Raw genomic sequence first — 27500 nt, 5'->3', positions numbered from 1 at the left:
ATCTATGGCGACTTTTGGGTAAAGTGGCGGAACTCCCCGTTTCCATGGCGGTAGGGGACTCCTTTATGATGTCATGGCCCAGGAGTTGATTGTAGGAGGAGCGCAGGCTGAGGGAGGTGGGAGGGGCGGCAGGGGGACCACTGCGATTGGCCAAGCCTACAGAAGAAGGGGAGGAGCCACTGCGGGAGAGCTGGGGTGTGTGGACGGACATCATGGGTGACGAGAGGTTAAGAGGTCAACTGAAGAGGGAATCCCTGCAAACCTAGAGAGAAGACAGAAGGGCTCACTAGGAGTACCACACACACACACAGACACACACACACACACACACTATTTTTACGCCCCCTTTGATATAAAGATTTTCGTAGCAGGTTAGGAGAGCATTTTCGCTAACCCTAACCCTGTTCCTGACCTTAACCTCAGTCCCCTAACCTGCTACGAAAAAGAGTGTGTGTGCCCCCCCCCTCACACACACACCAGCTCCAAGCTCTCATAGGAATTCGACATCTGATACTGGTGATGTCGTTCCATTATCCACCACAGTGCTTGAAGAAAACTTGGCCTGAGTCACTTCTTCTCCATGTGCGATGAGTTAGGAGGATCACAGGACTGAGTTGGAGGTATAAGGAGTAAAACACAAGACAAGGCAGCATATGACTTTGCCAGTCTAAATGGGAAGCACACATGAGTATGGCTCCATAAAGTCCTACAGACCATCAGGTTTGGCATTGATCTGTTGCCATGGCACTAGCACGGAATTAAAAGCTTTGTTCAACATTCTGGCAACCCATCGAACCAATAGCGAAAGGTTTTATCGACACACTCTGCCATGTGTTTTGTAACTGTGCCCCAATACAGCAACACCCTCCGTCTCCCTCTTTCTCATCTGGTCAATATGTCAGTTTAAAAAACAGTGCCAAGCCTGGAACCTGGGTTCTATTTTCTGGACATGCTTGGCAATCATGAGGCTTAGCGCTGTAAATGTATTACTCCACAACCGAAGCACCATGCCAAGGCGAATGCTGTTGGAACGTACATCTATGCTAGGTCAAGATGCTGACATTCTGCAGAGCAGGTCCTACTCTCTATCTGACCCTTTCGTCTCCCTGGGTCTCAGCTCTGTGTTAGCAAAGCCAGATGGACACAGACAGAGAAAGAGAGAGAGAGAGGGGGGTGACTGGGGAGTATCATTGTCAATTCAGATGCCGTCGGGAAGAGACAAGGTTTTAAGTTTAGGGCTGTCAGTGGTTGGTTTTACTATACTCGGTTCTTCAATTCAATCATACTCCTCGCCAACGCAGGCGAGCGCACGCACGCACACACACGCACACACACACACAGGTAAACAAACAAAAAGGTGGAAAACATAGGCACAGCAGATTTGAAAACAAGACAAGCCCTTGGAAAAAGAGAGAGAGAGGTCCTTTTAAGAGAAAATATCCCCACACAATGCACTTTCTCATGAGGGCCCCTCATCCCTACTCTGGGTGTTGTTTTGGTGACAGAGAGCACCCGTAGGGCTTCTGGAACTCTTCCCTCCCGCTCTCTCCTTCTCCATCTTTCAGAGATGGCACAAATTATGTCAACAAGGTCAATCAGTAGACTATTGTAGACTACCTGTAGACATACTGTAAACTACACTTTTACCAGATACACTACATTACCAAAAGTATGTGGGCACCTGCTTGTCGAACGTCTCATTCCAAAATCATGGGCATTAATATGAAGTTGGTTCCCCCTGTAATGCTATAACAGCCTCCACTCTTCTGGGAAGGCTTTCCACTAGATGTTGGAACATTGCAGTGGGGACTTGCTTCCATTCAGCCACAAGAACATTAGTGAGGTCAGGCACTGATATTGGGCAATTAGGCCTGGCTCACAGTCTAAGTTCCAATTCATCCCTAAGGTGTTCGATGGGGTTGAGGTCAGGGCTCTGTGCAGGCCAGTCAATTTCTTCCACAACAATCTTGACAAACCATTTCTGTATGGCCCTCGCTTTGTGCATGGGGGCTTTTGTCATGCTGAACCAAAGGGGCTTCCCCCAGAATCATCGAGAATGTAATTGTATGCTGTAGTGTTAAGATTTCCCTTCAATGGAACTAAGAGGCCTAGTCCAAACCATGAAAAACAGCCCCAGACCATTATTCCTCCTCCACCAAACTTTACAGTAGCCACTATATGCATTAGGCAGGTAGCGTTCTCCTGATATCCGCCAAAACCCAGATTTGTCTGTCGGACTTCCAGACGGTGAAGCGTGATTAATTCCTCCAGAGAACGCGTTTCCACTGCTCCAGAGTCCAATGGCGGCGAGCTTTGCACCACTCCAGCCTACACTTGGCAGTGTGCATGGTGCTCTTGTGTGCAGCTGCTCGACGAACAGTTATTGCGCTGATGATGCTTCTAGTGGCAGTTTGGAACTCAGTAGTGAGTGTTGCAACCGAGGACAGCACTCGCAGTTCTGTGAGCTTATGTGGCCTACCACTTCGCGGCTGAGCCGTTGTTGCTCCTAGACATTTCCACTTCACAATAACAGCACTTACAGTTGACCGGGGAAGCTCTAGCAGGGCAGAAATTTGACGAACTGACTTGTTGGAAAGGTGGCACCCTATGACGATGCCACGTTGAAAGTCACTGATCTCTTCAGTAAGGCCATTCTACTGCCAATGTTTGTCTATGGAGATTGCATGGCAGTGTGCTCGATTTCATACACCTGTCAGCAACAGGTGTGGCTGAAATAGCCGAATCCACTAATTTGAAGGGGTTCCCGCATAGTTTTGTAAATATAGTGTATTTTACACAAAACATGTCCTCATAAGGACATTAAGTCTCTCTTTGCGAAGTTACATTAAACCTGCAGCTACTGATTTTAGGACAGTTTTGCACACAGCAAATGCTCAAATGCCTGCTTTGCATAAATCTCAGAGATGGAGAGAGCTACTAGATCCATACTGAGATTGTGTGTTTTTCCTGATGCAGCATGTCTCAATTAGCAGAATGGCACGAGACAAATAGGGGAGAGATATATGTTATTAGAGAGAGAGAGAACGAGAGAGAGAGAGAGAGAGAGAGAGAGAGGACAATGACACAGCAATTTTCAGCAGGGACGTTGAGCTCACATCACCACTCAGCTCAGCTGCTGTCCTAGAACACACACATCTTTGTGTTCCCAACACTGTAGGTCATTCATGAGACCTTTGCCAAACATGGTACTATACAACCCATATGACAGGAAGTCAACTAACAGTGTCATTTTAAACAGCTGAGAAATGTCTACAAGATTCAGGGGCTGTTCCCCGGACACAGATGAAGCTTAGTCCTGGACTATTTCAATGGAGGTTCTCCATTGACCATGTGTTTTAGTCCAAGGACTAAGGTTCATCTGTGTCTGGGAAACCAACCCCCAAAGTGTAACTGTAGGAATAATCAGGATCTGGAGTTGAGAGAATAACCAATCATTCACTCTACTGGAGGTGATACCGTCTGGTATCCTCTACATATTGACATACTGGTGAGCCACAAGTGTCAGAGCGGCACTCACGACTCAAGCAGGTCACAGGTTGGTTCACAGGTAGGTGAGTTCTCACAGCTCGGCCACAGTGTGACTGAAGAGCAACACACGCATAACACATCTCAATCCAAATAGGAAAGAGAGTGGTGTTGTGTCACACACTGTGATGAACAGATGCTGCTGTGGCATCCACATGAATATTTAACATAGTCACCTCAAACACTGTCTTGATAGGTCTGTACTGTAGCCTATATTACTGAAACAGGCTTGGGCCCACTCCAGTTAAGAAATATTAAGAAAGAAAACACTTTAATGGGATTTGTGTAGGCCTTGAATGTAGGCCTTAGTTTAAAAAAAAAAAAAGGTGTTGTAAGCTAATAATTGGATTGTTACCTAATAATAAATGATACTTGTGCCGTACATATGCCACCAACATAACGCGTCAATCATAGGCTACAGAACCTTCTAACTTATAACCATGTCAAGGAGACGTCACTAAACGGGTGGAGTACCTTTGCATTCCGTTAACGTGCGTTGTAGGATAGAGCAGTCTACATTTCTATCCTTACGATCATCCTTGCAGCCTCACCGATTTCAATATAAATCCAGCAGGAACGTCCTATATTGCAGAAGGATCGTCAATCTGTTGTCAATTCCGAAAACAAGCTGCAAAGGCAGTGCCAATAACAGACGCAGTACATCTTCTGTTGTCTCTCTCCCACCCAAGATTCTCCCCATCACATCACCGCGCTGAAAGGCGAACGGCGCAACCACAACATTGTATGTACATTAATTCACTCACCGCGTTTGACAATCGTGCTTCTATGCCACCGCATAAACGACGACACTGATATAGAACAGAGAAGTGATCCCCACTTTTTAAACGCGAGTCCTCACGTAGCTACCCGTATCAGATCACATCACTTTCTATCCGGTCTCCTCCGGTGCTGGTACCTAGGCTACGCTACAGCTCGTCTCTCTCTGCGCCACTGTTTCCCAAAGCGTCGCGTCGCTCTGGAGCTCCCAGGACCAATCAGAGCGCTGGACGCTGGACGCTGTGTGCACAGAGCTATTCCGTAGAGAGACGCAGAACCAGAGTACCATCACAAAACTAATATTGTTTATAGTGTTATTTAACTAATGTAATAAAAACTCGCAGTTCAACTGACTTTGCCTATGGTAGGCTACAACGTTGGCTTCTATAGAAAAAGTCATTGATTGAGAAGTGATTGTGTGTACTATTTCAGCCAGAGCCAGCCCCTCAAGAGTGAACAACTACCAATAAGAAATGTTTAATCTGGAATAAGAAACTACAGGCCCATCAACTGTTGCAGTGCCACAGGCTATTGTTTAACTCAACAGACACTCCCCTACCCTAGCCACCGTGCTTCTACATCCGCATTGCTTGCTGGTTGGGGTTTTAGGCTGGGTTTCTGTATAAGCACTTTGTAACATCTGCTGTTGTAAAAAGGGCTTTATAAATACAGTTGATTTAATACCCTTAAGATTGTATGTGAGTGTGTGTAGAGTCAGTATAAATGTGTGTGCATGTTTAATGGGAATTTCAATGTTTGTGCTTTTCTGATAACTCATTTCTGTGTTCTATTCAAGTGCTGTTCTATAAACCAATTTCTATGTTCATGCAAGTGGCTGAATGAACAATCCTCACTCATCACTAGCTGCAATTTGGCAGTACGCCCAGAACCTTGTTTAGAGAACGAAATATATCTCAGTTTCAAGGTCTCAGCTTAGAGAGAAGAAGCCTTGTGAGGTATTGGTCTGTCACATGTTATGAACCAGTATTGGTCTGTCACATGTTATGAACCAGTATTGGTCTGTCACATGTTATGAACCAGTATTGGTCTGTCACATGTTATGAACCAGTATTGGTCTGTCACATGTTATGAACCAGTATTGGTCTGTCACATGTTATGAACCAGTATTGGTCTGTCACATGTTATGAACCAGTATTGGTCTGTCACATGTTATGAACCAGTATTGGTCTGTCACATGTTATGAACCAGTATTGGTCTGTCACATGTTATGAACCAGTATTGGTCTGTCACATGTTATGAACCAGTATTGGTCTGTCACATGTTATGAACCAGTATTGGTCTGTCACATGTTATGAACCAGTATTGGTCTGTCACATGTTATGAACCAGTATTGGTCTGTCACATGTTATGAACCAGTATTGGTCTGTCACATGTTATGAACCAGTATTGGTCTGTCACATGTTATGAACCAGTATTGGTCTGTCACATGAATGAAACAAAGCGGTAATGATTCATTTGTTATGCTAAATCATGCAAACATAACTTGACTGTGTATAGCCGTAGATAAGACAACTGCTGGGTCTGCCCAAGCAGAGCTCCTGATTAACATGTGTACTATGGTGCATTGAGCTGGATGGAACACCTCCAGCGCCCTGATGAAGAAACAATGATTAATATTAAGATTGACTTGGAGTGTCCCTGTGGAAGAATTTCCACAAAAACATGTAATGTGTGTGTTGGTGTGTCAGAGTGCGTGAGTGTATAGAGTGCTGTGAGTGTGCATTTCTAGATTGAATCCCAGAGCTGACAAGGTAAACATCTGTTGTTCTGCCCCTGAACAAGGCAGTTAACCCACTGTTCCCCAGTAGGCCGTCATTGTAAATAAGAATTTGTTCTTAACTGACTCGCCTAGTTAAATAAATGTAAAAAATAATAATCTGTGTGGCCATTCTGTTAGATATTTAGCAGTCTTAATGCTCGGGATTGGAAGCTGTTCAGGAGCCTGCTAGTGTCAGACCTGATGCACCGGTACCTCTTGCCATGCGGAAGCAAAGAGAAGTCTATGGCTTGGGTGACTGGAGTCTTGAGCAATTTTCTGGGCCTTCCTTTCACAACGCCTGAAACACACGGCGTGCACAAAACATTAGGAACACCCTTCTAATATTGAGTTGCACGCCCTTTTGCCCTCAGAACAGCCTCAGTTCGTCAGGGCATGGGACTCCACAAGTCATCGAAAGCGCTCCACAGGGATGCTGGCCTATGTTGACTCCAATGCTTCCCACAGTTGTATCAAGTTGGCTGGTAGTGGATCTCTACTCCGAATAGCTCGTTCCGTCTCATCCCACAGATGCTCAACTGGATTGAGATCTGGTGACTGGGCAGGCCACTGCAGGAAGCTGAATTCACGGTCATGTTCGTGAGAACCATTCCTGGGCAATCCTAGCCTTGTGGCATGGGGCATTATCCTGCTGAAAAAAATATTCAAAAATGGATACACTGCTGCCATGAAGGGATGCATCTGATTGGCAATGATGTTCAGATATCCTGTGGCATTCAAACGTTTCTCCACTTTTATTAAGGGGCTCAACGTGTGTCATGAAAACACATCCCACACTATTACACCCCCACCAGCCTGCAATGTTGACACACGGCATGATGGATGCATGTACTCGTGGTTTTCCTCATACCCTATCCTTCCATCAGCGTGAAACAGCAGGAACTGGGATTCATCAGACCAGGCAATGTTTTTCCAGTTCTTCAATGTCCAGTGTTTTCGTTCTGTAGCCCACTTCAACCGCGGTTTCTTGTCGGCTGCCGTACCCCGTTCGTGTCGAGGTACGACAAGTCGTGTATTCTTTTCTGGGTCTTGGGTTGACAAACATAAGTTGGGCGAACTCAAGCCCGTCTGTAGCTCTACACAATGTGTCAGTCTCCTTTTGTCTTCTTTCATCAAAGACCCGTTTTCGACCACTGGCCTGCCATTGGCTGGATGTCCTTTGGGTGGTGGACCATTCCTGATACACACAGGAAACTGTTGAGTGTGGAAAAATCCAGCAACCCTTGACACACAAATCAGCTACTTTTCAAAGTCACTTAAATCTTGTCTTGTCCATTCATCCTCTGAATGGCACACATACAGAATCCATGTCACAATGGATTAACCTGTCTCCTCCCCTTCATCTACACGGATTGAAGTGGATTTAACAGGTGCCATCACTAAGGGATCATAGCTTTCACCTGGATTCTTCCCATCTGTGCGTGTGTGAGTGGACCATTTTTAGTCTTTAGTGATTTGGACACCGAGGAACTTGAACATTTCGACCAGCTCCACTGCAGCCCTGCGATGTGGAAGTGCTCAGCCCTGTTTCCTGTAATCCACAATCAGCTCTTTGGCCTTACTGACGTTGAGGGAGAGGTTGTTGTCCCGGGACCACACTTCCAGGTCATTGACCTCCTCCTTGTAGGCCGGCTCATCTTCACCGGTAATCAGGCCTACCACCGTTGTGTCGTCGGTAAACTTGATGGTGTTGGGAGTCGTGCGTGGCTACGTAGGCGTGGGTGAACATGGAGTACAGGATATTAAGCACCCAGTCCTGTGGGGCCCCTGTGTTGAGGATCAGCGTGGCGGAGGTGATGTTGCCTACCAGAACCACCTGGAGTCAGCCTGTCAGGAAGTCCAGGATCCAGTTGCAGAGTGAGGGGTTCAGTCCCAGGGTCCTAAGCTTGGTGATGAGGTTGGAGCGGACAATGGTGTTGAACGCAGGGCTGTAGTCAATGAACAGTATTCTCACATTGTTATTCCCCTTACCTAGGTTGGTGAAGGCAGTGTGGAGTGCAATTGAGATCGCGTCATCTATGGATCTGTTGGGGCGGTATGCAAATTAGAGTGGGTCTAGGGTGTCTGGGATGATGGAGTTGATGTGTGGCATAACCAGCCATTCAAAGCACTTCACGATTACAGAAGAGTGCTACAAGGCAGTAGTCATTGCGGCATGAAGCCTTAACAGTTAATGGGAACAGGAACGATGGTGGTCATCTTGAGACAATGGGGTTTACAGACTGGGACAAGGAGACATTGACAATTACCGTGGACATGCCTGCAAGCTGATCTGCGCATGCTCCGAGAACGCGCCCTTTAATACCGTCTGGCCCCCTGATTAAAGACCTTACGTCAGCCTCGGAGAGCGAGATCAGCCAGTCCTCAGGGTCGGCGGGGAACCTCACGTATGGCATGTTGTTATTGTTCGAAGCGTGCATAAAGAGTTAGTCTGGAAGAGAGACATCATTGGGCAGATCATGGCGGGGTCTTCCTTTGTAATCCGTAATGGACTGTAGCCCCTTGCCACAATGTGGCGGGCGTTGAATCCTGTGTTGTATGATTCCACCTTATTCCTAAATTGTCCTTTTGCGTATCTGATGACTCTGCGGAGGTCGTAGCGGGACTTCTTGTACTTGTTCCTGTCTTAAACCGTAGCCTCAGGGTTGTCTGCGATAGAGCTATAGGCTTTGACAACAATGCAGTTTCCCAGATACTTATTGACATTCTCTGCACATCTCAATGAGACACAGGCTGGGTTGTATAAAATAGCGTTATATTTTTATTGGTGTTAGACACCTTGTGCGTAGTGTTCCTAAAGCATGAGAAAATACAACATACAGTGACTTATGAATGAAAATACATACATGCACATAATACACAAGCCTCACGTTAAAGCCAAGGCCCCGTTAGAGAGTATCTTTATGTTTTTAATTACTGGACAGAGTTGGATAGTTAACCCCCTGATAATAAAAGGCAACATTGTTGGTAGTTTATGATAAACTTTGAAAAAGGCCAAAAATAAAATCACTTTTCATTCACATTCTTTTAGCCTAACTCTATGCCATTTTAAACAGGGTCAAGTACACACCAGAGACACTGTACTTAGAGGCATAGCAGGCTAAGGCACACGTTACACTAAGTGGCCAGTTTATTAGGTACACCACTCCATTTCACAAAAATGGTTCAATCCTACAGACAGTGAGTCACGTGGCCGTGGCCTGCGTTATAAAGCAGACAGGCATTGATGCATTCAGTTACTGTTCGATTGACGTTAAAATGGACAAAACGAGTGACCGAAGCGACAATGAGTGTGGTGTGATCCTTGGTGCCAGGCACGGTGGTTCCAGTATCTCTGGAATGGCCGGCCTCCTGGGATTTTCACGGGTTTACCGAGAAGGGTGCGACAAACAAACATCCAGTCAGCAGCAGTCCTGTGGGCGAAAACAGCTCGTTGATGAGAGGTCGATGGACAATGGCCAGAATCGTGCAAGCTAACAGGCGTGCAAGGGAACACTCCTATCAGCTAAAAACAAGAAGAAGCAGCTCCAATGGATCACCAAAACTGCTGCAACTGAAATCCTTTGCCTGGTCCGACGAATCCCAGTTCCTGTTGCGTCATGCTGATGGCAGAGTCAGGATTTGGCGTAAACAGTGTGAGTCCATGGCCCCACCCTGCCTGGTCTCAATGGTACAGGCTGGTGGCGGTGGTGTAATGTTTTCCTGGAAAATATTAGATCCCTTGATACCAATTGAGCAACGTTTCCATGCCCCAAAGAATTCAGGCTGTTCTGGAGGCAAAAGGGGGTCCAACCCGATAGTAGATAGGTCGTACCTAAGAAACTGGCCATAAAGTATATCTCAATACCTACCCACAGGGCAGTTTATTGTACCACAACTGGCCAAGCTTGTGCCATGAGAGCATTACATTGGAAAAACACTGATAAAAGGTATTGAGGAAAGGTCAACAGGTAAAGCCATACCTCATATCTGACATGCATGTTTTTCAGACATGTATTGCCGTCTCCCATACTTACACACACGTTCCTCAAAGCATTGACTTACACTACATTCACATCCAGTTCTAAGTGCAGTGAGAAAGTAACCTCAGTGAGACACAACCGAGTGGTTAAACATGTGACCATGCTTTCCCTTTTCATCCTTATCCAATCACAACGACATTCGTAAGTCATGACTGTGTGCGCTAACTATCCCACTCCTAGAGTCCACCTCACGGCGTTCCCCTCAAAGCTGGGGGGGTGGAGGGGGAGGGAGGGCGGAGGGAGACCCATACTCCCTGTGCTCCAGGAGTGTGGGAGGGGAAGGGTGGGGCCACTGGAGGGTGGGACAGGGGAGGGGAGGGTGGAGAGTGGTTCCCGCAGACGGTCCGATACGGAGAAGCACGGACAAGAGCGGATAGAGCGCAGGACGGCATCTTCTAGAGGGAGAGAAAGGGGAGATCATATCAGAAGAATGTATTTCATTCAGATTTGTGTAAATAAGAGGTTTTAGGGCAAATAAGCTAAGTGCAAATCTGAATTGAGTGAGAGTGTGTGTATCCTTACCCTCCACTCCACACGGGGGCATCAGTAAGGTCTTGGCCTGGCTGCTTCCTGCCTGGGCAGCCCGCTGATAGAACCCTACTGCTGTTCTGAAACACTGAGGCACCCCGAACCCACTCTCATAACACTGGCCCAGGAACAGCAGCGCCTCGCTGTCCTACACATACCGATAGAGAAACACACATCTGATTCACACTACACTGAACTGAGAACAGGTTATGATGGATGAGTGAATGACAGTTGTTGAGTTTATGTGTAGAGGATGTCACACACTCCGCTCTCTGCTGCCATCTTCAGGTAGTGCACCGACTTACGGCCGTCTCTGACTGGCTCCTGTGAGAACAGGGAACCCAGATACACTTGGGCCTGAGAGAGAGGGGAACGAGAAAAACAGGAAGACAGAACAAGACGATTTAAAATCATTGACTTTCAATGTCGTCTTTTTGGCCAAGTCACACAATCATAACAGACACTTCCTTCTCACTCACCTCTTTCAGTCCAGCTGAGGCAGCCTGTTGCAGCAGGCTGATGGCTGAGTCCAGGTCCTTCTGTTGGCTCAGCTGCCCTCTGCTGCTGAGGAGGAGTTTGGCACAGCGGTACTGAGCCTGACTGTGACCCCCAGACGCTGCCTGGCTGTAGAAGTGAAGAGCCTGGAGAGTGAACACCATGAGGGGAGTCATGAGAGAAATGGGACAGGGAATTACGAATATCACCAATGTTAAAAGTCCAGATTTGGACTGTGCAAGTGTTTCTTACCTTCTCCTCGTCTTTGCCTACCCCCCTGCCTTTCTCGTAGCAGACTCCAGTGTTGAACTGGGCCTTGCAGTAACCCCGTCTGGCTGAGGCCAGGAAACAGGAGAAGGCTGCATCATAGTCCCCAGTCTTAGCACTCTCCAGACCGACGATGTTGAGGACTACAGGAACGCTGGAGACGGCCACCTGCTGGAGGTTCTGGGCAGCCCCTGCTAGAGCATCCTAAAGATCACAGGGTCAGAGGTCATGAACAGAAGGCCGCTTCACAACCAGACAGGAGTTAAACAGAGGACCAGCCTAAAAACATACCTGCTCATTCTGCTGCGGAGGTGCTTCTCGCTTTCTGGCTCTGCGTTTGTCTTCAGGATGGGAGGACGTCTCCTCTGTAACATCAGAAGATTCAAGAATAAAATGTGTGCATGCGTTTAGGCCTGTGTTTATAAATCAAGTAATCCGGTAGGCATGATTATGTAAAGAATAACTATAACTATAATATAACTATACGAGTACAATTTCATATAAGAGAAATATAGTTACCCTGACCATTCACTGTTAGAATGTAAAGGGTGGCAGGTAGCCCAGAGAGGAGAGCCAGCAACCGGAGGGTTGCCAGTTCGAATCCCGGGTCCGACGGGAAAAATCTATTGGGAAGTGAGCTGGCAACCAAGGGCTGCTGGTATTAAATCCTAGATGCCATTGAGAAAGGCACTTAAACCCCACACCAACAGCACAACACAGTGTGAGAGGTCGGGTTAAAAGAGTCACACATAAAGTCACATTTTGGTTGAGAGCTTGTCTGCAATTGGCCAATAGAGCGATTTGAACCTCTTGAAGGGAGAATGTGAGACTGACCTCTTCCAGAGGAGTGGTGACAGTCAGCGAGGAAGCAGTCAGCGATCGCATCTCCATGGAGCTGGTCAGAACTACTGTAGCCGTTACTGCTGCCGCTGGTGCTGCGTTGCTGGGCCTGCTGTCTCTGTGGCAGACAGCTCACACTCCTCCCTCTGGGCAGCACATCACAGCGAGACACTGGACGTACACAAAAGGAAGGAGATCAGACTCATTCTGCATTCATGTACTTTTAGAATGCTAGCGCGCACACACACACACACACAGTTTCCACATCCATCTGATCGTCATACCTTAAAATCATTCACTGGATGAATTGCTTGGGATTCTAGTGGTTGTGGCATAACTCACGCATCTCCAGTAGGACGCGGTAGTCAAACTTCTGCAGGGTGTCCTGTACGGCCAGGCATCCTGTGTTTGGATTGGGTTCGGCCCCAGAGGAGACTCGAGAGTGGACCCTCCTACAGATCTGCATCAACAGAACGGCAGCTGCCCCCTAGAGAAAGGTCATACGTCAACTTCACCATCGCCATGGGAAATACATGTTTGCAAATTTGGGAAAACGTGTCTGTAGTCTACATTTTAGGTGGAAGAGTGACGGTTCACTGGGAATGCTGGGTAATGTGTTTGTGACTGCGTGTTGGTTTCGTGGCCAGGTCATACCCAGCCCACAGCATCCAGAGCAGTGTAGCGCGGGAGCCCATCGTAGCAAAACTGAGAGGTCCTCTTCTTCCACCACTTGTCTCCATCCTCCCCTTTCTGAGAGCTGAGAGATATGGAAAGAGAAAGGTAAAAGTGGAAAGAGTAAGAGAGAAAATAAAAGTGGGTGATATGAGCGACATTTTTATAGACTTGTAGAGTTGTATTAAGTCATCACGGCAGGAGCCTCAAAAGAGTCACGAGAGAGAGGGTGTTTGTCCTCATTTCTCCCCAACAGCAGTCTACATGCACAGCAGAGACAGGCCAGGGCCCACAGGATGATGCAACCAGCTGCAAGGCTAGCGAGGAGGGAGGAAAATGAAGGGATGAGGTACCTGCTGTCGGGGGAGTGCCGGCCGGTGGAGAGGAAGGTGGAGGAGTGGATGACCTCATCCTCCACGTGATGATTCTGAGACAGGCGCAGGGGGGCGTTGCCATGGCACCGGCTAAAAACTGGGAGCGGGGGGACGGGACAAGATGGGTTGTATTGAGTTAGCCTGGAAGATACTGCTGATACCATCTGCATTTCCACTGCACATTTAATAGTGGGTTAAAGTCACATGCAGAGCACAAGCATTAGCCTTTTTTAATATTTCATATGCATTTCAATAAGAGGCAGTTAGTTATAAGTAGTTGTGTATTCTGTGCAACACAGGTCTTTATCGTCATCAGGATGTTCAAACAAACCACAAAACATTAGGTGTCACTAAACAGGTTACAGCAGTGGTTGGTTAGTCAATGTTCTGTAAACAGACCCCCAACCGGCTGAGACCCAAACAGGCTGGCTGATCACGGTGTAGGCTCGCCAACTGAACTCAACTCCACGATCGGAGTTGCCTGGAAACCCGACGTTGAATTGCATAGAATTCATCTACGGGCAGAAATGAGCGTTTGACTCTGAAAAGTTTCCTCTCACGATCTACAAGCCAGAATGTTTAATAAAATGATATTTTAACGTACTTCACCGGTTGTCCACGGGGTTGGTCCTTTTGACGGTAGGATTACGAGACACTATAATATGCACAGGAAAGTATAATTACATCAACTTTTCAAAGTACTGTTCGTGTTTCCTATCACCTGAAGCATGCACATAACCATAAACATTTGCATGAACTCTGCATGTATGCATGCATCTCGTGAATCTATTTTTCTCTTGTGCACTTGCTTAAGGTGATAGAAATCTGAATACACTACCAGTGCTTTGAAAAGTTTGTGATTATATTACTAAACAAAAACATAAAAATGCAACATGTAGTGAACATTTTTCAAAAGCTTACTTCTTGCAAATATTGTGCACACATTTGTTTACATCCTCTTCACCAGGTCTTGACCTGACTTCAATTCTCTGTCGTCACAGACTTCAGTGGGCAAATGCTCACATTCGATGGCCACTGGCACGCTAGAGAAGTGTGCTCCTCACAGATGAATCCCGGTTTCAACTGTACCGGGCAGACGGAGTCACGTGAGTGAGCGGTTTGCTGATGTCAATGTTGTGAGCAAAGTGCCCCATAGAGGCGGTGGGGGTACGGTATGGGCCAGGATAAGCTACGGACAACACAATTGCATTGAATCAATGGCAATTTGAATGCAGAGATAACGTGACGAGATCCTGAGGTGCATTGTCGTGCCGTTCATCCGCCGCCATCACATCCATGCTCCAGAATGATAATGCATGGCCCCATGTAGCAAGGATCTGTACACAATTCCTAGAAGTGGAAACTGTCCCAGTTCTTTCATGGCATGCAAACTCACCTGACCTGTCACCCATTGAGCATGTTTGGGATGCTCTGGGTCGATGTGTACGACAGTGTGTTCCAGTTCCCGCCGATATCCAGCAACTTCGTGAAGCCATTGAATAGTGAGACAACATTCCACGATCAACCGCCTGATCAACTCTATGCGAAGGAGATGTGTCGCAATGCATGAGGCAAATGGTAGTCTCACCAGACACTGACTGGTTTTCTGATCCACGTCCCTACCTTTTTTTAAGATACACTACATGACCAAAAGTATGTGAATACCTGCTCGTCGAACGTCTCATTCCAAAATCATGGGCATTAACATGGAGTTGGTCCATATTGAGGTCAGGGCTCTGTGCAAGCCAGTCAAGTTCTTTCACACCGATCTCAACAAACCATTTCTGTATAGACTTCACTTTGTGCACAGGGGCATTGTCATGTTGAAACAGTAAAGGGCCTTCCCCAAACTGTTGCCACAAAGTTGGAAGCACAGAATCGACTGGAATGTCACTGTATGCTGTAGCAGCCCCTGATCATTATTCCTCCTCCAAACTATATAGTTGACATTATGAATTAGGGCAGGTAGCGTTCCCCTGGCATCTGCCAAACCCAGATTCGTCAATCGGAATGCCAGATAGTGAAGCGTGATTCATCACTCCAGAGAACACATTTCCACTGCTCCAGAGTCCAATGTCGGAGAGCTTTACACAACACCAGCCAACGCTTGGCATTGCACATGGTGATCTTAGGCTTGTGTGCGTCTCTGTCATGGAAACCCATTTCATGAAGCTCCCAAGGAACAGTTCTTGTGCTTCCAGAAGCAGTTTGGAACTCGGTAGCGAGTGTTGCAACTAGAGGTCGACCGATTTAAATCGGCATGGCCAATTAATTAGGGCCGATTTCAAGTTTTCATAACAATCGGTAATTGGCCCGATTACATTGCATTCCACGAAGAAACTGCGTGGCAGGCTGACTACCTGTTACGCGAGTGCAGCAAGGAGCCAAGGTAAGTTGCTAGCTAGCATTAAAATGATCTTATAAAAAACCCTTCAACCTTCACATAATCACTAGTTAACTACACACTGTTGATGATATTACTAGGTTAACTAGCTTGTCCTGCGTTGCATATAATCAACACGGTGCATGTTAATTTATCATAGAATCACAGCCTACTTCGCCAAACGGGGGATGATTTAACAAAAGCACAATCGTTGCACGAATGTACCTAACCATAAACATCAATGCCTTTCTTAAAATCAATACACATTTTTTAAAAACCTGCATTTTTAGTTAAAAGAAATGCATGTTAGCAGGCAATATTAACTATGGAAATTGTTTCACTTCTCTTGCGTTAATTGCACACAGAGTCAGGGTATATGCAACAGTTTGGGCTGCCTGGCTCGTTGTTAACTAATTTGCCAGAATTTTACATAATTATGACATAACATAGAAGGTTGTGCAATGTAACAGCAATATTTAGACTTAGGGTTGCCGCCCATTCTATAAAATATGGGACAGTTCCGTATTTCACTGAAAGAATAAACATTTGGTTTTTGAAATTATAGTTTCCGGATTTGACCATATTAATGACCAAAGGCTCGTATTTGTGTTTATTATACACTGCTCAAAAAAAAAAGGGAACACTAAAATAACACATTCTAGATCTGAATGAATGAAATATTCTTATTAAATACTTTTTTCTTTACATAGTTGAATGTGCTGACAACAAAATCACACAAAAATGATCAATGGAAATTTGATTTATCAACCCATGGAGGTCTGGATTTGGAGTCACACTCAAAATTAAAGTGGAAAACCTCACTACAGGCTGATCCAACTTTGATGTAATGTCCTTAAAACAAGTCAAAATGAGGCTCAGTAGTGTGTGTGGTCTCCACGTGCCTGTATGACCTCCCTACAACGCCTGGGCATGCTCCTGATGAGGTGGCGGATGGTCTCCTGAGGGATCTCCTCCCAGACCTGGACTAAAGCATCTGCCAACTCCTGGACAGTCTGTGGGGCAACGGAGGATGGTGGATGGAGCGAGACATGATGTCCCAGATGTGCTCAATTGGATTCAGGTCTGGGGAACGGGCGGGCCAGTTCCAGCACCAGCATATGGTCTCACAAGGGGTCTGAGGATCTCATCTCGGTACCTAATGGCAGTCAGGCTACCTCTGGCGAGCACATGCGCCATTGGCGAATTTGCCTAAGCACAACCCCCACCTGTGGAAGTTGGGCCCTCATACCACCCTCATGGAGTCTGTTTCTGACCGTTTGAGCAGACACATGCACATTTGTGGCCTACTGGAGGTCATTTTGCAGGGCTCTGGCAGTGCTCCTCCTTGCACAAAGGCGGAGGTAGCGGTCCTGTTGCTGGGTTGTTGCCCTCCTACGGCCTCCTCCACATCTCCTGATGTACTGGCCTGTCTCCTGGTAGCGCCTCCATGCTCTGGACACTACGCTGACAGACACAGCAAACCTTCTTGCCACAGCTCGCATTGATGTGCCATCCTGGATGAGCTGCACTACCTGAGCCACTTGTGTGGGTTGTAGACTCCGTCTCATGCTACCACTAGAGTGAAAGCACCGCCAGCATTCAAAAGTGACCAAAACATCAGCCAGGAAGCATAGGAACTGAGAAGTGGTCTGTGGTCACCACCTGCAGAACCACTCCTTTATTGGGGGTGTCTTGCTAACTGCCTATAATCTCCACCTGTTGTCTATTCCATTTGCACAACAGCATGTGACATTTATTGTCAATCAGTGTTGCTTCCTAAGTGGACAGTTGGATTTCACAGAAGTGTGATTGACTTCGAGTTACATTGTGTTGTTTAAGTGTTCCCTTTATTTTTTGAGCAGTGTATTATAATTAAGTCTATGATTTCATAGAGCAGTCTGCCTGAGTGGTGGTAGGAGGCAGCAGGATCGTAATCATTCAATCAAACTTGACTGCGTTGTCCCAGCAGCTCTTAGCAATGCTTGCTTCACAGCGCTGTTTATGACTTCAAGCCTATCAACTCCTGAGATTAGGCTGGCAATACTAAAGTGCCTATTAGAACATCCAATAGTCAAAAGGTATATTAAATACAAATGGTATAGAGATAAATAGTTGACGCGTCATAATTCCTATAATAACTACAAGTTAAACTTCTTAACTGGGAATATTGAACCACCAGCTTTTATTCTCATGTTTTGAGCAAGGAACTTAAACGTTTGCTTTTTTACATGGCACATATTGCACTTTTATTTTCTTCTCCAACACTGTGTTTTTGCATTATTTAAACCAAATTGAGCATGTTTCATTATTTCTTTGAGACCTAATAGATTTTATTTGTGTAATATATTAAGTTAAAATAAAAGTGTTCATTGTTCATTCAGTGTTGTTGTAATTGCCACTATTACAAAATATTTTAAAAAATATATATAATAATTTGTCTGATTAATAGGTATCGGCTTTTTTTGGACCTCCAATAATCGGTATCAGCGATGAAAAATCATAATCGGTCAACTTCTAGTTGCAACCAAGGACAGACAATTTGTACATGCTTCAGCGGTCCCGTTCTCTGTGAGCTTGTGAGGCCTACCACTTCACTGCTGAGCCGTTGTTGCTCCTAGATGTTTCCACTTCACAATAGCACTTACAGTTGACCAGGGCAGCTCTAGCAGGGCAGAAATTTGACAAACTGACTAGCTGGAAAGGTGGCATCCTATGACAGTACCACATTGGAAGTCACTAAACTCTTCAGTAAGGCCCTTCTACTGCCAATGTTTGTCTATGGAGATTGCATGGTTGTGTGCTCAATTTTATACACCTGTCAGCAACGTCTGTGGCTGAAATAGCCAAATCTACATAAACAATATATACAAAAGTGTCTTTATTCCCAGTCATGTGAAATGAATAGATTAGGGCCTAAATAATTTATTTCAATTGACTGATGTCCTTATATTAACTAAAATCTTTGGAATTGTTTCCTGTTACGTTTATCATTTTGTTCAGTGTACTTTCCTGTGGGTATATGGTCTCGTATTATTTCCGCCAAAAGGACCAATCGCACCGACAACTGGTAAAGGACCATCCGCACAGGTAAAGTATGTTAACATATCATTTCATTCAACATTCTGGCTTGTAGAGGTCGTGAGATAACTTTCCTTATTCAAAGTGTCTGGCCGACGAAAAATTCTATGCAATTCTCCGTCGGATTTCCATTCAACGATTCGAGTTGAGTTTAATCGGCTAAGTGAAGGCAGTGTCAATTTAAGTATTCATATAACAACGATTTGTAGAGCAGAAAGTAGTACCCAAATGCTGGTTTACGCATACACTGAGCATGATCTGCCTCAGTTTTAAACAGACGTTCTGCATAAGTTAGTGCATTCTAGAACTTTAGAGAACTTACGAGCTAGCAAGCATGTCAATGATTTTAGTTCGTGCGCATAACACTAACGTTACTCTCATGCCAAATCAAATATTAGCTAGCTGGATAGCTAATTGATTTGCAAATCTAGATAAAACAATGTTACACTTCTATAGACGAATCTAGCAAACTTCGACCCGAGTGCATAAACAAGGCTGGCTAGCTAAAGTTAATGGAGAAATTTGTTAATGATATTAAGTTTACCTCTTCCAACAAACCCTTGTACTCTCCACATATTTCGTTGTCCTAGGGCGAGTCTCAATATGAATATTTCTACATAATTGCGCTAAATGAGTCTCTTTTAAAAAAATATTCAGGGGAGTTTTCTCTCCATGAGTACAGTAACGTTAGCTCTACCTATAACTGGAAAAATGAAGTATTGAACAGTCACGGAATTATTTAGGAAGGTGGCGGGCAACGTCACCCGGAAATAGCAAAACGTGAAGTGATGCAAGAAGGTTGTTTGCGGTTACACATTGCCATCTAGCGGCTGTCATGGTTAGAACAAATCTAATAAAAACACATTTTAACCTTTATTTAACTAGGCAAGCCAGTTAGGAAAAAAATATTATTTTTATCTACCCCCGAACAAATCCTCCCCTAACCCGGACGACGCTGGGCCAATTGTGACACTGCCTGGGAACGAACAAGGGTCTGTAGTGAGGCCTCTAGGACTGCAATGCAGTGCCCTAGACCTCTGCACCACTTGGGAGAACTAAATCAAATCAAATTGTATTTGTCACATGCGCCGAATACAACAGGTGTAGTAAAACGTACCGTGAAATGCTTATTTACCCTTAATTAACCAACAATGCAGTTTTAAGAAAAAAAAAGTTAAGAAAATATTAAAGCGCAACAATACAGTAACAAATCAAATTGTATTGGTCACATACACATATTTAACAGATGTTATTGCTGGTGTAGCGAAATGCTTGTCTTCCTAGCTCCACCAACAGTGCAGTAGTACAGTATCTAACCATTCACAACAATACACACAAATCTAAAAGTAAAATAATGGAATTAAGAAAAATATAAATATTAGGATGAGAATCCTATATAAAAGTGTCATATTTGGTCCCATATTCCTGGCACGCAATGACTACATCAAGCGTGTGACTCTACAAACTTGTTGGATGCATTTGCTGTTTGTTTTGGTTGTGTTTCAGATTATTTCGTGCCCAATAGAATGGTAAATAATGTATTGTGCCATGTTGGTGTTGCTTTTATTTGACATAATGTTAGAGTATGTTTCTAATCCTTAAGAGTCTATTGACGGGCCCATGCGTCAGTCTAAGTAACATAATAATCCCCGTCAAAATCCGTCAGTTTAAGGTGGAGATATCATGTTGGCCTTCCGCCTCTGCGACTGAAGGTGGCCGAGCTACAGCAGTGTTTGTCAAACCATGAGACATCACAAAAATCGGTATTTTCACAAAAACGTCTGGAAACGGTTATGACCACTCTATGGAAAGGGGATATACTCATGAACGTGATGGTGTTTGCCGTCTTTGCTCTAACACCCCCACTAGTATCACGGGACTCGTTTGAAAGTATGGAGGGAACTTTGTGGCAACAAAAAGAAGGGGTTAAATATGTGTCCAAAAAAACCGAATATGTTTCTTACATCTCCTAGATATAGGACAGACTTCAAAACCATATTCCTTATGACTTCTTTTTTGTACAGTTTTTTTCTGCCTGTGAATGTGTTATTCACTGCATTTCTATGTGCTATAATAGTAAAGGCCAAATTCAATATTTTATTAAATGAAAATGTTATGTATATATATTTATATTTTTATACTTAAAGGCGTCCTAAACTTCTAAATCAAATAGCTAAATGATCCATGCTAGGATCATCTTAAAACAATTCCAGATGTTAGTTTAGTATGCCCCCCCTCCCTCCCCACACCACAACAGCTTAGACTTTTAGAGTCTATATTCGATCCCTTCGCCACTCTTGAAGTCACACTCTGGGAGTGTCCTCGGCAACACGTAACAACGGAGGGCCCTCTGAGTGAGTTGTTCGGGGCTAGGGGCTGGCTTGAGGTTCACCGATTGTTAGCGCTTCTCACCACTTGCTTCCTGGATGTCGCTGAGAGCTGTGCCTGTTGCAGCCTGATGACCTTGCTGGCCTCCTTCACCACCCTGTCTAGCCTGTTTTTGGCGCCTACATTAAGATTGCCAAACCAGGCCACCATCGAAAACATCAACCTGGATTCAATAAAACTCCTGCAAAACAGTGTCGTCATTGTCTAGCTGACATTAAACGAGTTTATCTTTCTCAGAAAGATTAGTCCCCGCTGTCCCCTTTTAACAAATGTGGTCTTGTTTGGGTGCAGAGGTCATTTAGAACAATAGCCATACATGCAAAGGATGATATTGCATATTTTTACCTTTCTGTACCTATTCAGGATACATCGCCATGACGAGAATGACATTCATATCCATAAGTAGCATTAACATATCAAGGACGCATGATGTAATTCCGTTACCATAACTCTGTTACCGGGCGTAAATCCACTTCACAATCCACTTGGTTCAACAATCAAAAATGTGTTTTGTTTTTTTTCAAACTCAAGTTGTCATGTCATAGCTGACACCCAATTCTTTCGGCAGATACCTTTTGAATCTTAATTCGGGGCAGATATTTTAAGACTTTTTTGGAAAACACGCACACACACACCCACACACACACACACACACACAAACATAAAAACACACCCACACACGCATAGTGCATGCATGTCATAATTTTGCAGGTGTTAGTGTCTGACACATACAAAGGGTCCATTCCTGAACACCGGGTCTCCTGGCATGGATTAGGGACCCTTGGAAACAACAGGCCCCTTGGTCCACTGGTGTGGTGGTTAGCTTTTCTCTATGCTGCTGTTCCAGGGTTAACAGTGACACACCCCCCTGACAGGAAGACACTCATACTCTTTCACAGAGCTGCAGAGGAGCTGGAACTGTGAAGTCAAGTGTAATCTCACTTAAAATCGACGACTTATAAATCCTTGTAACCAGACAGTTTCCATGGGGATGATGTACGTCAGAGTTGCCTAGTTTTCCTCAGGCGAATCATCCTAGTTTGAACCTTTTTACTGCAGTGGGATAAAATCAGGGTCACACAGGGTTTCTTGTCAGTCTTAAACAAATCTACTTTGAAACAAAACTATGCACCTCACTCACATGGTTATGGGCTTAAAAGAGAAGAAGAAACCTTTACCATGTCAGATATAGAGAATTTTGAGTATGCATCCCAATACTACACTTTATATACAGTACCAGTCTTCAGTTTGGACACACCTACACATTACAGGGTATTTCTTTATTTGGACTATTTTCTACATTGCAGAATAATAGTGAGGACATCAACACTATGAAATAACACATATGGAAATCATGTAGTAACCACGTAAGTGTTTAACAAATCATCTTGGTTTTACCCCCTGTTTGAGTTCTGAAGTTTGTCTCCTGTGACTCTGTTTGGGGGGGGGGGGGAAGGGCATGTAGCGGTATGAAATGCAGTGGGGACTTTTCCTCTTTTTGTCACTTTTCTCTTTTCTTTACCCATCTTTCCTCTGTGCTGAAGTTTATGACTTTCTCACCGCCTGCTTGTTCGTAAACAAACAGGTTGCCAGGCAACTCTGGCAAACAGAGCTGGAGCTGGTTGTTAGTGGAGCGGCTCTTTTATCCCCAGCATTGTTCCTCAACGCCCAGGTTCCCCCATCCCTCCCACCCCTCAACTTTCCCCAACCAGTCCCTACACCCTACCAAACCCCCTGACCCCCCCCTCCCATCTCAGGAATCTCAAGCCCTCTTCCTCTCATTCAGGTTTCGGGGGGGACCCTCAGTACAAGAGGTGGCACTTTGGGTTCACTTAATTTCTGTAGATAAATGTATCTCTGATCAGGATGGGATGTGTGTGTCTGCTTGCCTATGGATAGTTGGTATACAAAGGTCTACTGATGTTGTCTGTGTTGCCGGTGTCATATCCTCGAAGTAGGACATCTGGATTAGTGCATAGAGTATTATTATAACCCCTCGTCTGAGCCACCTATGTCCCTCCTCATGTTCTATCTATGGCCTATTGAAACGTGTGTGTGTGTGTGTGTGTGTGTGTGTGTGTGTGTGTGAGAGAGAGAGTATTGTGTGTGTGTGTGGAGGCGGGGATGTAAGGGGGGCTATGGGGGGGGCAGAGGGGGTGTTTCTCTCCCTTCTCTCCCGTTGTCTCTCTCTCCGTCTCCTTGGACACACTGACAGATTCTCAGTCTTACTATGGCCACCACAACGGAGGAAAGGTCTCCTCTCCCTACCCAGATAGAACCAAACAGACCCGGCCCAGAACCCATCCTGAGCCAGCTAGAACAATACCAGCCTCACCTAGAACCAAGACTAGAATGTAGTCTAGAACCCAGTCCTGGACCCATCCTAAACCAGAACCAGACTCTATCTCAGACCCCTTTTCCTTCCCCATCCCACCGCGACAGAGAGGAAGAGGAGGATGAGGACGAGGAGGAAGGAGGTAACTCCGGACCAGGACCAGAGCCTGTGGTAGGTGAACATTCGGACCCGGAATGGGTTGAGGAGAGATTCCGTATCGATAGGAAGAAACTGGAGGCCATGCTGTATGGTAAGTTTGCTGAACAGGTGTGACGTGGTCTTGTGGTTGTGCATTGACCTCCAGTGTGGTCATAAATTGACCAAGGTTGAATCGCGATAGTGCGTTCCATAAATTTTGTACTGTTACCTGAGTTGACTCAGAAAAAAACGTTTGACTTCACAGTAATTGTAATGCTGTCCACGGTTCTTCTGCGTAATGTGAATTCTGAGAAGCTCTTAGCGTTTGTCTGGCACAGCACCTCCGTACATAATTGCCAGGTCATTAAGCAACTGTTGTCATTGCTGTTAAGCATGGTTAAAGTTTCTACCTTGATGATTTATGAGATGAGGTTGCTTGTGTATTCACAGACGTTTGGGCTCAGACAGGGTTGTTGTAGTATCATCATTCTCATTCTGTCATGACAATAGCGTAGAGGTGTCTGTCTGTGTTGGGTATCGGTGCAGCGGCAGGTCTGTGGCAAACTTCCTCCCCTGTGTTACAGTGGAAACTCTGGCAGGAGTAGTGAATTAGAGGCTGTTACTTCTCTCCCTCAGCTTCGATGTGGAAGAATCTGAGTATCTGAGCGGCTTCATGTTGTTCATAGAGAGTGTGTGTGTGTGTGTGTGTGTGTGTGAAAAGAGAGAGAGAAAGAGAGAGATAATGGGTATTTGCATGGGTAGACCTGTGAATAAGCCACACAAATCACACTGTGCCAGCCAGCCAGTTTTTGATAAACATCATATTCTCTTTCCCCTAAGTGTTCTTTAGCATGCTAGCATACTGTGTTGGGACTGAGATCTGGGACATTAGGGTGTGAGTAATAACTATAGAGGGATAGGCCTCCTAGTTGTTTTTCACCCAGTTATTGAGTGTGACCGTGTTTGTTATTTAATTTCTGGTAGGGTAGGGGGTCCATGCGTCAGTGAAATACCTTTGACGCGATTAGCTGTCTCTGGTGCCCCCCATTCCCTCTCTCTCCGCCCCATGCTGCTCGCTCGCCCATTCCTCGGTTTTGGGGGAGCGTAACCCATGGCGATCAGAGGACGGGGGCTTTTTTTATGGGGGCTCCCCCCTCACCCTGTAAATGTCATTGTGAAGCGATGGCCTTTAAAAAAAATATATATGTTTACTTTCCAGCCCTCGTCCCCTTCTTCTCTGCAAATTTCAACTCTCCCTGTTTAAATGTTGACCCTTAGATCTCACATACTTCTCTCTTTGAAGAAAAGTGTTGCTTAGACACAAACAAACCCTTAACCAGTAACCCTGTATGACCATTGTTAATATTAGGTGAATGTGTGTTTGTATATCTTTATACCTCCGGTTATGTGCAGTAAGTTACTCTCTCTCTCTCTCTACCTTTCTGTCTCTCTCTTCACTTTCACTCTCCTCTCTTTCTGTTTTCTCAGCCCCTAGACATGGAGAGGGACTTACAGGTGAAGAGTTCTTTGAGAGAGTAAGTATGCAGAACGAAGGTCACACTGACACTGAGAATAAAGGGTGGAGGTAAAATGAATCAGAGGATGGGCTGACGTTCATGTGATGTGGAAAATAACTCACTGAAATGAAACCACATGCAATTAAAAGTCTACAGATTTACCGGAGGAACTCTGCATAGAGAACATGAAAGGTCACAGACTGACTGTCGACATTGTTTCTCGGCAATTTGCCGTTGTTACGGCGGCGATGAACCGCTTTGAGATGCTAATGAAGTATTGTCTTCGCTGAATAGGACGTGCTTTGGCGTGTGTGTGTGTGTGTGTGTGTGGGATGTATGGACTGGTGTTACTCTCGTGGTAAAACACCTGTCTTTCGGACTCCTTCGTTTCTCTGTCTCACACACATATTGACACCTGTTATTTCTGGCATGTTGTCTTGCAGGTGATGGTGGAAACTAACACCCAGGTGAAATGGCCATCCAAGCTGAAAATAGGAGCCAAGTCCAAGAAAGGTGATGTTACCTCTATCTGATCTAGAATACCTGACACCTCCATACTCAAACAAGCTGTCTCAATCTGTCTCAATCTCCTATACAACTTGATATTCAATATTATACAAAATATTTAACAGAGTCTGCCTGCTAGTGCATGTCTTTTAGGATACAAACAATGAATCTGTCTCTTGTATCGATAATGCAGACCCCCATGTGAAAGTGGATGGGAAAAGAGCCAATGTTCTGGAGGCCAAAAAGAAAATTCTAGAACTTTTGGAGCCCAAGGTGAGTGTCCTAAACTGAGGTATAATCAAATACTGCACATGTAATTAAGTCAACTAACTAAATACAGTTACAGTGCCTTGCGAAAGTATTCGGCCCCCTTGAACTTTGCGACCTTTTGCCACATTTCAGGCTTCAAACATAACGATATAAAACTGTATTTTTTTGTGAAGAATCAACAACAAGTGGGACACAATCATGAAGTGGAACGACATTTATTGGATGTTTCAAACCTTTTTAACAAATCAAAAACTGAAAAATTAAGTTAATACTTTGTAGCGCCACCTTTTGCTGCGATTACAGCTGTAAGTCGCTTGGGGTATGTCTCTTTCAGTTTTGCACATCGAGAGACTGACATTTTTTCCCATTCCTCCTTGCAAAACAGCTCGAGCTCAGTGAGGTTGGATGGAGAGCATTTGTGAACAGCAGTTTTCAGTTCTTTCCACAGATTCTCGATTGGATTCAGGTCTGGACTTTGACTTGGCCATTCTAACACCTGGATATGTTTATTTTTGAACCATTCCATTGAAGATTTTGCTTTATGTTTTGGATCATTGTCTTGTTGGAAGACAAATCTCCGTCCCAGTCTCAGGTCTTTTGCAGACTCCATCAGGTTTTCTTCCAGAATGGTCCTGTATTTGGCTCCATCCATCTTCCCATCAATTTTAACCATCTTCCCTGTCCCTGCTGAAGAAAAGCAGGCCCAAACCATGATGCTGCCACCACCATGTTTGACAGTGGGGATGGTGTGTTCAGGGTGATGAGCTGTGTTGCTTTTACGCCAAACATAACGTTTTGCATTGTTGCCAAAAAGTTCACAATTTTGGTTTCATCTGACCAGAGCACCTTCTTCCACATGTTTGCTGTGTCTCCCAGGTGGCTTGTGGCAAACTTTAAACAACACTTTTTATGGATATCTTTAAGAAATGGCTTTCTTCTTGCCACTCTTCCATAAAAGGCCAGATTTGTGCAATATACGACTGATTGTTGTCCTATGGACAGAGTCTCCCACCTCAGCTGTAGATCTCTGCAGTTCATCCAGAGTGATCATGGGCCTCTTGGCTGCATCTCTGATCAGTCTTCTCCTTGTATGAGCTGAACGTTTAGAGGGACGGCCAGGTCTTGGTAGATTTGCAGTGGTCTGATACTCCTTCCATTTCAATATTATCGCTTGCACAGTGCTCCTTGGGATGTTTAAAGCTTTATCCAAATCCGGCTTTAAACTTCTTCACAACAGTATCTCGGATCTGCCTGGTGTGTTCCTTGTTCTTCATGATGCTCTCTGCGCTTTTAACGGACCTCTGAGACTATCACAGTGCAGGTGCATTTATACGGAGACTTGATTACACACAGGTGGATTGTATTTATCATCATTAGTCATTTAGGTCAACATTGGATCATTCAGAGATCCTCACTGAACTTCTGGAGAGAGTTTGCTGCACTGAAAGTAAAGGGGCTGAATAATTTTGCACGCCCAATTTTTCATTTTTTGATTTGTTAAAAAGGTTTGAAATATCCAATAAATGTTGTTCCACTTCATGATTGTGTCCCACTTGTTGTTGATT

The 27500-nt window shown here is 45.0% G+C and overlaps 3 protein-coding genes across 9 annotated transcripts in view; 1 reads left to right on the top strand and 2 right to left on the bottom strand.

The window, feature by feature from the left end:
• The window catches only part of LOC110488707 (amyloid beta precursor protein binding family B member 2), a 49316-nt gene extending 44792 nt beyond the window's left edge, over positions 1-4524 (bottom strand). For 2 of the 4 annotated variants that reach the window (XM_090198284.1, XM_090198286.1), the window contains exons 1-2: positions 4311-4524; positions 1-262 (exon numbers count right to left, since the gene is read on the bottom strand). The exon at positions 1-262 is cut by the window's left edge and continues 1002 nt beyond it. In XM_090198284.1, the coding sequence (XP_090054410.1) occupies positions 1-214 (214 nt within the window). In that variant the 5' untranslated portion in view covers positions 215-262; positions 4311-4524. Of the gene's footprint in view, positions 263-4020 lie in introns of all 4 variants that reach the window. The other 2 variants (XM_090198285.1, XM_090198287.1) reach the window with 1 other exon arrangement.
• Positions 4525-8859: 4335 nt separating this feature from the next.
• LOC110488706 (DAP3-binding cell death enhancer 1) lies at positions 8860-19570 on the bottom strand. 3 transcript variants are annotated; one of them, XM_021561024.3, is made up of 11 exons: positions 19325-19570; positions 13299-13416; positions 12928-13030; positions 12616-12760; positions 12268-12444; positions 11725-11798; positions 11419-11637; positions 11151-11312; positions 10936-11028; positions 10666-10819; positions 8860-10538 (listed from the first exon to the last, which is right to left on the bottom strand). In XM_021561024.3, exons 1-11 carry the CDS (start codon positions 19353-19355, stop codon positions 10309-10311), a joined length of 1506 nt encoding a protein of 501 aa, XP_021416699.3. In that variant the 5' UTR covers positions 19356-19570; the 3' UTR covers positions 8860-10308. The 3 variants fall into 3 exon arrangements, with proteins under 3 accessions (XP_021416699.3, XP_021416700.3, XP_090054409.1); XM_021561025.3 differs by having other exon boundaries at positions 8860-10535; positions 19325-19567; XM_090198283.1 differs by lacking the exons at positions 12928-13030; positions 13299-13416; positions 19325-19570 and having other exon boundaries at positions 12268-12419; positions 12558-12694.
• The window catches only part of bicc2 (bicaudal C homolog 2), an 18307-nt gene continuing 9538 nt past the window's right edge, over positions 18732-27500 (top strand). The window contains exons 1-4 of one of the 2 annotated variants that reach the window (XM_036942852.2): positions 18732-18789; positions 25130-25176; positions 25602-25671; positions 25859-25938. In XM_036942852.2, coding sequence (XP_036798747.2) covers positions 25605-25671; positions 25859-25938 — 147 coding nt within the window. In that variant the 5' untranslated portion in view covers positions 18732-18789; positions 25130-25176; positions 25602-25604. Of the gene's footprint in view, positions 18790-23334; positions 23754-25129; positions 25177-25601; positions 25672-25858; positions 25939-27500 lie in introns of those variants that run through there. The other variant, XM_021561022.3, reaches the window with a different exon arrangement.

This window comes from Oncorhynchus mykiss, chromosome 14, assembly GCF_057628025.1.
Source record: "Oncorhynchus mykiss isolate SJ-2025 chromosome 14, ASM5762802v1, whole genome shotgun sequence".
In the NCBI taxonomy this organism is placed as follows: Eukaryota; Metazoa; Chordata; class Actinopteri; order Salmoniformes; family Salmonidae; genus Oncorhynchus; species Oncorhynchus mykiss.
Note: the sequence above shows the minus strand (reverse complement) of the source record. Positions and strands in the feature narration are given on the sequence as shown.

Excerpts from the sequence above, each read along its gene's own strand:
- LOC110488706 (XM_021561024.3), bottom strand. The coding sequence starts at position 19,355 with ATGTGGAGAGTACAAGGGTTTGTTGGAAGAG. Across the intron at positions 13,417-19,324 it reads ACAAGGGTTTGTTGGAAGAG|TTTTTAGCCGGTGCCATGGC; the intron begins GTAAACTTAATA and ends CCCCGCTCCCAG. Across the intron at positions 11,313-11,418 it reads TAGGCAAAGACGAGGAGAAG|GCTCTTCACTTCTACAGCCA; the intron begins GTAAGAAACACT and ends TTCACTCTCCAG.